Here is a 9,591-nt window from a genome sequence, read left to right as displayed (position 1 = left end):
GTCAGGTTCAAGAATGAGCTGGAGAGGAACATCACCATCAAGTTAGGATACGCTAACGCTAAGGTAAGCAAGCAACTGGGCCTCTGCTGCATTGTCTCTGTTTAAATGCTAAAGACTCAACCCTCGTGAAGAGAAGCTGATAATCACTTTACTTTTTACTTGTCCTAGATCTATAAACTAGATGACCCCAGCTGCCCCAGGCCAGAGTGCTACAGGTCGTGCGGCAGCAGCACTCCAGATGAGTTTCCCACAGACCTCCCCAGCACCAAGGGCAACTTCAAACTGGTCAGGTAAGACTGGAGAGGGAGGATGGTCTCGTCCAAGAAGCTGTTGTTTCAGCTACGCCTCAATTTGTCATTTAAAAATCTGTAAAATATTGATCCATCGATGGGATTTTTTTCTTTTTTCTCCCAGACATGTGTCATTTGTGGACTGTCCTGGTCATGACATTTTGATGGCGACTATGTTGAACGGAGCAGCTGTCATGGATGCAGCCCTCCTGCTGATTGGTAAGCGTCTGATTAAACCTCCAAGACGACCAACTGTTGTGCTATTAACTCCCAGTTTTGTTGGAAGTCCTCTGAGTGTTGCTCCTCTCACTTTCTGCCAGCGGGTAACGAGTCGTGTCCTCAGCCCCAGACGTCAGAGCACCTGGCAGCCATAGAGATCATGAAGCTGAAGCACATCCTCATCCTGCAGAACAAGATCGACCTGGTGAAGGAGAGTCAGGCCAAAGAGCAGTACGAGCAGATCCTCGCCTTCGTACAGGGTGAGTCCAAACAAGCCCACACTGGACATTATGGGAATGTTCTGGATCTTCTCCTGCAGCCTCCTAGTAAAATGTGTGTAACATGTCAGAGTGAGTCCATGTGAGGAGACAGCAGGACAATGTGTGGAAGCTTCCCAGAGAGCGAGTGGACGTGTTGATGAGGTTTCTAACACGTGACGGACGTGAAGCTGGAAGAACACAAACATCTCAGGATGAAGAAGAGGAGCCGTACACGTAGAAGACGAAGACGTCAACTTGGAAACACGAGGAGGTTCCAGATCTTTTGGTGATGAGGGCCGACGCCACAGCAGAGTTTATACGTCATGTCCGGCCCCCTGCTGCTCTACAGGCTCCGCCCCTCGCCTGGATGTTCCCCACATGTTCCTGTTTGAACGAGTCGGACCCGACAACCTGCTGCTGCTGCTTCTCATGTGAGAGACAAAGTCGAGAAGTCACTGACACCTTATGTTATGTGTAACGTTGTCCTGCAGGCACCGTGGCAGAGGGAGCTCCCATCATTCCCATCTCGGCCCAGCTGAAGTACAACATCGAGGTGGTTTGTGAGTACATCGTCAAAAAGATCCCAGTGCCCATCAGAGACTTCACGTCCGAGCCCAGACTCATCGGTGAGAAACCCTCACACGTTCCGGTTTTGGATCATGTTTTAATCCCAGCCTTTTGGTGTCTGTTCAAACGGTCGTTTTCCATATTTCAGTCATCAGATCCTTTGATGTGAACAAACCCGGCTGTGAAGTTGATGACCTGAAAGGTGGCGTGGCAGGAGGAAGTATCCTCAAGGGCGTGCTCAAGGTGAGGATCTGGAAGGAAGAGAGGTTAAACTCACAAACATCAGTTCAGTAACAACCCGCAAATTAGACCGTTAACAAGAAGGAAACATGCAAGTTTATTTTATATTTTAAGAAGTGGATTTGTTAATTGATTTCTGTTATGAATTCCTACAGAGATGTTGTGTATGGTTGCCAGGTAACACCAGCCGATATGAGCCTTTCACAGACTTCTAGGTTTCAGCGTTTGTTTCTCGATGTGCGCCAATTTGAACGTCAGATTTTTTAAATCTCAATTCAAGTTCTACGTATTTTATTGTATCTGTGTTTTCTTTTTATTTACAGTTATTTCTAATAGAGTTCCGGTTAAACTTTAAAATATCAAGTCTTGAGATATTAGCAAATCTCGATGGTTCCTTGTACAGAATTCAGAGCCGATGTACTTTTGGACTTTAGTGTTTTGTCATCCACGGTTTGAGTCGTTCTTTCTCCAAACTGTGGTCCTGCTCTGTGCGACCTCCAGGTGGGGCAGGAGATCGAGGTGCGACCAGGTATCGTGTCCAAAGACCAGGAAGGAAAACTGATGTGCAAACCCATCTTCTCCAAGATCGTCTCTCTGTTCGCCGAGCACAATGACCTCCAGTACGCTGCACCCGGGGGCCTGATCGGTACGTCCACGCCGACCCGGTTCAGCCTCGGGTCGGTGAATGTATTGTTATAGTAACAGTGGGTCGGATCCTGCAGTCAGAGGACGTCCTGCACTTTTTCAAATCCAGCAAACTGTTAAAACTGCAACAGAATGGGAGGTCGTTTCCTGGGGATGCTGCTGTTAGAATCTTATCTTGAAGAGCCTCACGTGAAGTTGTATAATACGTGTCTATGTGCAGGTGTGGGCACAAAGATCGACCCGACGCTGTGCCGTGCCGATCGTATGGTGGGTCAGGTGCTCGGTGCCGTCGGAGCGCTGCCAGAGATCTTTACCGAGCTGGAGATCTCCTATTTCCTGCTCAGGAGGCTGCTGGGAGTCCGCACAGAGGGAGACAAGAAGGCTGCCAAGGTGAGACGTCAGGTGTCAGTAGTGATGTTTAAGGTCTGAAATAACGTCAGCGTTCAGACACTTAGAATGTTTTGGTTGTGTCGAGGTGCAAAGTGGAAATCAACCAGGAGCCAGTGATTTATTTTGTGATGACGTCCTCTCGTATCTTTGTGCCCCTGCAGGTCCAGAAGCTGTCTAAGAACGAAGTGCTGATGGTGAACATCGGCTCATTGTCGACAGGCGGCCGCGTCAGCGCGGTCAAGGCCGACCTGGCCAAGATCGTCCTCACCAACCCCGTCTGCACAGAAGTGGGAGAGAAGATCGCTCTGAGTCGACGAGTGGAGAAACACTGGCGGTAAGCATCAGGGCGCCTGTTACAACATGCAGAGAGAGCAAAGCTGTCGCTCAGGAAAAGTAGCTTCGTTTTTCTCTAATGCCAAAACTAAACAAACCCAGAAACTTTACTACGTCTCCATTACGACAAATATTAATGGCTGCAGGGATGTTTTGTGAATCTAGTGTAAACCTTCTCCATCACACTCAGTGTTGTCTAACCAGACGTCTCCTCTTCTCTCCTGTCAGTCTGATTGGTTGGGGGCAGATCAGAAGGGGCGTGACCATCACACCCACAGTGGACGATGACTGAGGAGAACGAACCGGGACGTCGGCCTAACGCTCCCGTCAGCAGGACAACAACCATCTCCCTCTTCTTGGCTTTTCTTTTTGGTTTTAGTTTTTCCCCACACGGAGGAAGGGAACAGAGTAGGACATGTCGGTGGTTTAAAGACGCCTCCTCGCTCTGCTCTTCTTTCTCTGCAGACACGCGAGAGCCTCAGATTAGGTTCCTGCCGTCAGTGAGCTGTTGACTCTGCAGATGAAGGAGGACAGAGGAGGAGACGAGGCGCTTTAGACTGGTCACAATGCTCCAGAGGAGGTTCAGCTGCAGCCATGTTCAGAGTGAACCCGAGTTTATTCAGTGCAGAGATGTTCCTGTACTGTCCACAGATTCCACTCTAATAAAACACATTTGGAAGAAATGTCAGTATTTTTGGTTTCATTCATGTTACAAGACGTCCCTGCAGCGATCAGGGTCAGGAGGACTGTTATGTGTGATCAGGGCAAAAATCTCCTCAATTAATTATGTTTCACTGGAATTCTTTTTTGCATCTGAAAGATTTTTAGCAGCTTTTTGCCTTTTTTAAATGGGGAAAAAATACTGTAAAAGAAGTCTGTTCTCTGAAAAGTCAGAAAATTGAATGGAAACTGAATCTTCAAGATTTTAATGTGGAAAACAATTATTTAAGTAAATAGAAAATGTGTGATTGTTCAGTGACAGATTTATTTATTAGACACAGAAATCCAGTTTCATTAAGATCGATGTTTGACTGCACCCGTCCGGTTGGTCGTTCAGGTCGTGGACTGATTTAGTTTTTGAGAGACTGGTTGTGACCATTTGCTTTGTGATGAGTTCATCTGTTGAAGAGATGACGAGCTAAACGTCCTTCAGAAGGTTTTCAGATCTCATTAATAAATACATCCTCCACTGACACTGGGACAGTCGGGTGTATTTAGTTCATTTGAAAACATTTTCACTTGCATTTTATTTTGAAAATGCATTTATTGATCGAATTGTAAAATATAATGGTGTCAAAGGAACATGTATTTGTTTTAACAGTAATAAAAACCAAGGAGGCTTTATACACACACACACACAAAAACACACACACACACACACACACAATGAAGATGATTTACTGAAGGTGTTGACGCACTTCCGGGATGATCCACCTGACGAGCACGAGACGAGACGTCACCAGGTGACACGAGTCCAGATTTAACTACAGACGGTCTATATGTAGATGTGACTACAGACGGTCTATATGTAGATGTGACTACAGACGGTCTATATGTAGATGTGACTACAGACGGTCTATATGTAGATGTGACTACAGACGGTAGATACCAGTTGAAGGACCGACAGAGGGGTTCTCCTCCGGACCTCCTCGCTCAGGTGTTTACCGCCTCATGGATTCTGCAGGTGAGACGAGCTCCGTGAATCTAACACGAATCCTCGGATTCTATCAGAACCAACACTGCAGGTTTTTTCTCCAGTTCCGTTTTGGATCAAACAATAATCAATATTCACATCCTGACTTTGTGTTAACTTCTAAAAAGTCTATTCAATCGTTGAATCTGTTAAATCACTTTCATCTTCCTTGTAAATCAATTATTAGAATGAAACTTTAAACATTCATGTGTTACGTTAAACACAATGTTTGTTTCAGGACTTGAGACAAACAATATATATTTCAATTTATATAGAGGACAAAGAAACGACAAGTATGAATAAATGAGTAACATTAAATAAATAGCATAAATGTAGAAATATAGAAATGAAATCTAAAAATGCAATAATGAATAAATAAATAAATGTAGAAATGGTCTACTTAGACTTAAAACAATCCAATTCTATAAACTTTAACACTTCATGTAAATGTGTAAGTGCAAATTATTCCTAATAGAAAACATTGCTACACATAACTTTCTAATACATTTTTTTATTTTACATCTTTTTATATATGTAATAATTGAATTTGGCTTTATTGTGTTTCTTTAAATTGTCTTTATGCTGTTTTATCTTTCTTGTGTCACATTTAACCAAATTCCTTCTCTTTTACTTTTGTTTCTTTCTTTTCTGACCTGCAGTGAAATGACCTTCATGCTCATATCTCAGTGGTTTGCTGAGAATCTTTGTCTCCACCATTAAAGGAGAAAACACAAACAAGCACTGATTCCCACTGACAAGTCACTTATTGGACTTTGGACACATTTCATCTTCAGAATACTTTCATGTGCAAAAGCATAAAAGTCCTTTTAATTCTAAGGATAAATATGAATGAATGAATAAATAGCTTTTGTAACAAATTAACAGTGGAATCAAAGACATTTTAAGGTTAGAATGATGCTTTGGGTTTATAGTGAGTTCAGTTATTGGTAAAACCTCTTGACTTGTTCTCTGTGTCATCGGTCAGATGGTCAGCGTGGGCGTGACGCTCCGAGACGTTCCCCTCTCGACATCATCATGAGTCAGATACGCCGGAAACGCACGGCCTCAGACAGGAAGCCGCTGGGACGCTTCCTGTCCCGGACGGGGATTCCTGAGGACGGGGAGTCGGAGGGGAGGGAGGAGAAAGCACAGAGCTCAGGTGGGTTTCTTCACATGAGACCTTTTCCTAGTGGTGAGACTGTCCCAGCACAGATTGGCTTGAAAATATCTTCTACTACGTCCAAACATTTGTTTCATATGAACCTGAACAAAAACTAGTTCCTTGAGTTGTGAGAAGAAAAGAGTAAAAGGAGGGAAATGCCCAGAAAGCCATCCAGCTAAAGCATAAAGGAAATGGACGTCTACCAAGATTTCTGTCTTTCCTAAAAATCTGTCACTTTCCTCCACAGCGGCTCAGAAAGAAGCAGAAATGCCCTACGATCAAAAAATAACTGTGTGTGTGTGTGTGTGTGTGTGTGTGTGTGTGTGTGTGTGTGTGTGTGTGTGTGTGTGTGTGTGTGTGTGTGTGTCTCTCAGGTGCAGCAGAGGACGAGCGAGACGTCAGCTGGGGTCGAGTGTGTGTTTTCCTGCAGAGGCTCGGGAAGAAAGCCGACAGCAGGAGCCTGAGTCTGGCTCACTGTGATGTGACCGCTACAGACCTGCTGGAGCTAGGTACACACACACACACACACACACACACACACACACACACACACACACACACACACACACACACACACACACACACACACACACACACGTCGACTCGAGGCCTCAGTGTGCGTTTAGAGCTGCAACGTCCCAGGTTCACTGAGACCTGAGTTGCATGAATCACTGTGTTTCCTGAAAATGTTTTAAAAGCATTAAAGGCACTTGAACAACTTTATAACCGAGAGCGGAGCCGGAGTCGCAAAGTTTGTTTTACGAGACAAAAAGGTTCCAAAGAGGTAAGAAGAATGAAACGTGCTGCTCCAGGTTCTGTGCAGCTTCTGTGCACACTGTCATGTGATGGGTTTTTCACGTGTGTCCTCCTCAGCGACGTTGCTCCAGTTCCTGCCTCAGCTGGAGGAGATGGACGTTTCCTGGAACGAGCTGATTGGTGGATGTCTGCACGCGCTGACCTCTCACCTCCATCATGTGGGCGGGATCAGGACGCTGAGGCTCTGCAGCTGCAGGCTGAACGCTGATGATGTCACTGCACTGGGTGGGACCCTCCAGGATTTCCAGTATTATCTTTACTACATTAGAAAGAGACATTTTGACTTGAAGACATGTGAAGAGTTTCCTCTCAGGTTCTTCGGTGTCTGTCAGAATGATGTGAAACCCCGAGTGCAGCTTTAACTCAGGGTAAACCCGACGCTGTGGTTCTGCAGGTGAAGCTCTCGGCTGCGTCCCACACTTGGAGGTCCTGGATTTGTCCTGGAACGGAGGTGTCGGAGGCGGAGGGTTGCAAGGCCTCCTGGGTAAAGTTTACCCACCACTGAGGGAGATTCGCCTGGTTTCCTGTCAGCTCTCTGCAGCTGATGCTACTGCACTGGGTAAGAAACCAACCTGTTAACACATTTATAAGAACGGAAAGATGGACCGTTTCAAATAGACATTTCCCATACTGCCACGGAGGCACAGCCTTGATGGTCTCTGTGTGTTGTGGTTGTTTGTCCTCAGGGGGGGTACTGTCCTCTCTGCCCAGACTCTCAGTGCTGGACGTCTCCTGTAACCCTCATCTCTCGCAGGACGGCGGCGGCGGCTTCAGCGACCTGGCCGCCTCCCTCTCTCACGCCACCTCCCTCACCACACTTCGACTGCAGGCCTGCGGTCTGTCGACGGACGGCCTCGACGCTCTGGGTAGGAGATCTACTCTTGGGGTTTACTGTCAGCAGAGTGTATTTGAGGTGATAACAGGTCGCCCCCTCTGTCCTGCAGGTGGTTCGCTCCGCTACCTCCCCTCAGTGCGAGAGATGGACCTGTCCTGTAACAAGGGTCTCTCTGGAGGACTGGACCACCTCACCTTCCACCTGGCTCACCTCACACACCTGGAGAGCCTCGACCTTCACCTGTGCTGTCTCACACACACTGACCTGGAGGCCCTCAGTACGTTGGAGTGTGTGTGCACGTCTGTGTGTGTGTGTGTGTGTGCATGCAGCAGCAGTCATGTGACTCCTTGTTTTCAGTCCAGGTGCTCCCCTCTCTGACGGCGCTCACAGAGCTCAACGTGTCGTCCAATAAGGAGGCAGGGGCTTCGGTTCACGCGCTGGTCTCCGCCCTCCCTCTGGCACAGATGAAGCGTCTGCCGCTCAACAGCTGCAGCCTCAGTGAGGAGTCATTCACTGCTCTGGGTACAAATATACTACTGATACTAAGATTACTACCAGTACTCCTCCTAGTACTGCTGCTGTGGTGTAGCTGCTACTTCAGTCGGGCAGCTGTAGTTCTTCAACACTCACAACTCGGCTGCTCTGGCTCACGGTTCTTTTCTCACATCGTCGTGTCCCGTGTGATCTCATGAATTCTGTGTAATATCAATATTGGTTCAATAAGAGCTAATGTTGTAATTGTCTCATGACTGTGGCTCCAGGGTAAACGTGTGTAGTTCTTCTGACCTGGAGGAGTTGTGTGTGTGTGCCTCAGCTCTGGCTGTGCCCTTCCTCCGCACTGTGGATGTTTCCTGGTGCAAAGTGGTCGGCGGCCGCGTGGCTCTGCTTCTTGACGCTCTGCAGCCGTCGGTCGTCCTGGAGCTTCGTCTCAGCAGCTGTGACCTCTCCACCGACGACCTGCGTCACTTAGGTAACAGTCCAACAATCACTGTTGTATTTGTAACTGCAAAGAGTAAAAACGTCTTGTTATCAGGGAGATAATGAAGATAAATGTCATGCGAGTGATGACTTCTCAGTAACGCCCCGTGTGTCTGGCGCAGCTGTGGTCTGCAGACGTGGTTGTATGTCGTCTCTACTGGTGCTGGATCTCTCCTACAACGGTTCGGTGGGCGACGACGGCTGGTCCGCCCTGTTTGAAGCCGGAGGCCTGGGCTCGCTGGAGGATGTCGACCTTAGCCTACGACCTTCGACCTCGGCCTCCTGCTCGGCCTGGCTGCCGGCGCTGCACCGCGCTCTGCCTCGACTGCCGGCGCTGACCCGGCTGGCCATGCAGCGATGGACGATGGGCTCCCGGGAGCGACAGCAGCTGTGCCACAGCGCGAGGAAACGGAATGTCCTGCTGGAGCGGGATCCGGACTTTAAAGACGCAGCTTCATCATGTCAGACGGCCAATCAGGAGAGTCCAGAGGAGTAGGGACCTTGTAGAGAATGCAGCTGATCTGACGTCATATGTCACTGAGGAAATTCATCTCATTTATCACACCTGGAAGATTTCAACAGAGCATTAAAGTAAATATCGTAAACTTTGTGATCCCAACAGATTATTCTTACTACACAGAGAAATGTGGATCTGATGCATGTGTCTTCTCAGGTCTGGAAAATATCACAAATCATTTTCAGGCGTTTTTCGTTTAGAAACTTTTTAGAAACTTTCTTGGCAAAGTTAGAATCCACAGCTACGGCTGAACTGACAGATACTTTGACTACAAATCAAAGTATTGGACAAATGTTTTCATTGACAAGAAGTCGTCCTTAAAGTACTGAGTAAAAGTATTTAGTTTTATGACAGCTGCAGAATAACAACGTGTGGAGAACATTTCATTGGTTCATCCGGTTCTTCCTGGTGGACTGCTCACGTCCTCATCGAGCACACGTCCTCATCGAGCTCACGTCCTCATCGAGCTCACGTCCTCATCGAGCACACGTCCTCATCGAGCTCACGTCCTCATCGAGCTCACGTCCTCATCGAGCACACGTCCTCATCGAGCACACGTCCTCATCGAGCTCACGTCCTCATCGAGCACACGTCCTCATCGAGCACACGTCCTCATCGAGCACACGTCCCCTGCGTCCTTCTACGA

General features: G+C 47.5%; 2 protein-coding genes across 2 annotated transcripts in view; both read left to right on the top strand.

The window, feature by feature from the left end:
- Window positions 1–3,243, top strand: part of LOC117753570 (eukaryotic translation initiation factor 2 subunit 3) — a 4,734-nt gene extending 1,491 nt beyond the window's left edge. The window contains exons 4-13 of the mRNA XM_034571741.1: window positions 1–63; window positions 169–290; window positions 415–509; window positions 611–769; window positions 1,261–1,395; window positions 1,485–1,579; window positions 2,078–2,222; window positions 2,442–2,611; window positions 2,773–2,945; window positions 3,173–3,243. The exon at window positions 1–63 is cut by the window's left edge and continues 65 nt beyond it. Of these exons, the coding sequence (XP_034427632.1) occupies window positions 1–63; window positions 169–290; window positions 415–509; window positions 611–769; window positions 1,261–1,395; window positions 1,485–1,579; window positions 2,078–2,222; window positions 2,442–2,611; window positions 2,773–2,945; window positions 3,173–3,236 (1,221 nt within the window). The 3' untranslated portion in view covers window positions 3,237–3,243. The remainder of the gene's footprint in view (window positions 64–168; window positions 291–414; window positions 510–610; window positions 770–1,260; window positions 1,396–1,484; window positions 1,580–2,077; window positions 2,223–2,441; window positions 2,612–2,772; window positions 2,946–3,172) is intronic.
- A 1,341-nt stretch (window positions 3,244–4,584) lies between these two features.
- Window positions 4,585–9,369, top strand: LOC117753564 (leucine-rich repeat-containing protein 31-like). The gene is made up of 10 exons (XM_034571730.1): window positions 4,585–4,628; window positions 5,623–5,796; window positions 6,180–6,308; window positions 6,673–6,840; window positions 7,010–7,174; window positions 7,302–7,481; window positions 7,560–7,727; window positions 7,808–7,972; window positions 8,265–8,420; window positions 8,551–9,369. Exons 1-10 carry the CDS (start codon window positions 4,616–4,618, stop codon window positions 8,922–8,924), a joined length of 1,692 nt encoding a protein of 563 aa, XP_034427621.1. The 5' UTR covers window positions 4,585–4,615; the 3' UTR covers window positions 8,925–9,369.
- The last annotated feature ends 222 nt before the right edge of the window (window positions 9,370–9,591 follow it).

Source organism: Hippoglossus hippoglossus, chromosome 20 (genome assembly GCF_009819705.1).
Source record: "Hippoglossus hippoglossus isolate fHipHip1 chromosome 20, fHipHip1.pri, whole genome shotgun sequence".
NCBI classification, from domain to species: Eukaryota; Metazoa; Chordata; class Actinopteri; order Pleuronectiformes; family Pleuronectidae; genus Hippoglossus; species Hippoglossus hippoglossus.
Note: the sequence above shows the minus strand (reverse complement) of the source record. Positions and strands in the feature narration are given on the sequence as shown.

Coding starts and splice junctions, on each gene's coding strand:
- LOC117753564 (XM_034571730.1), top strand. Junction 7,728..7,807: donor CACTGACCTGGAGGCCCTCA/GTACGTTGGAGT, acceptor CCTTGTTTTCAG/TCCAGGTGCTCCCCTCTCTG. Junction 7,973..8,264: donor GGAGTCATTCACTGCTCTGG/GTACAAATATAC, acceptor TGTGTGCCTCAG/CTCTGGCTGTGCCCTTCCTC.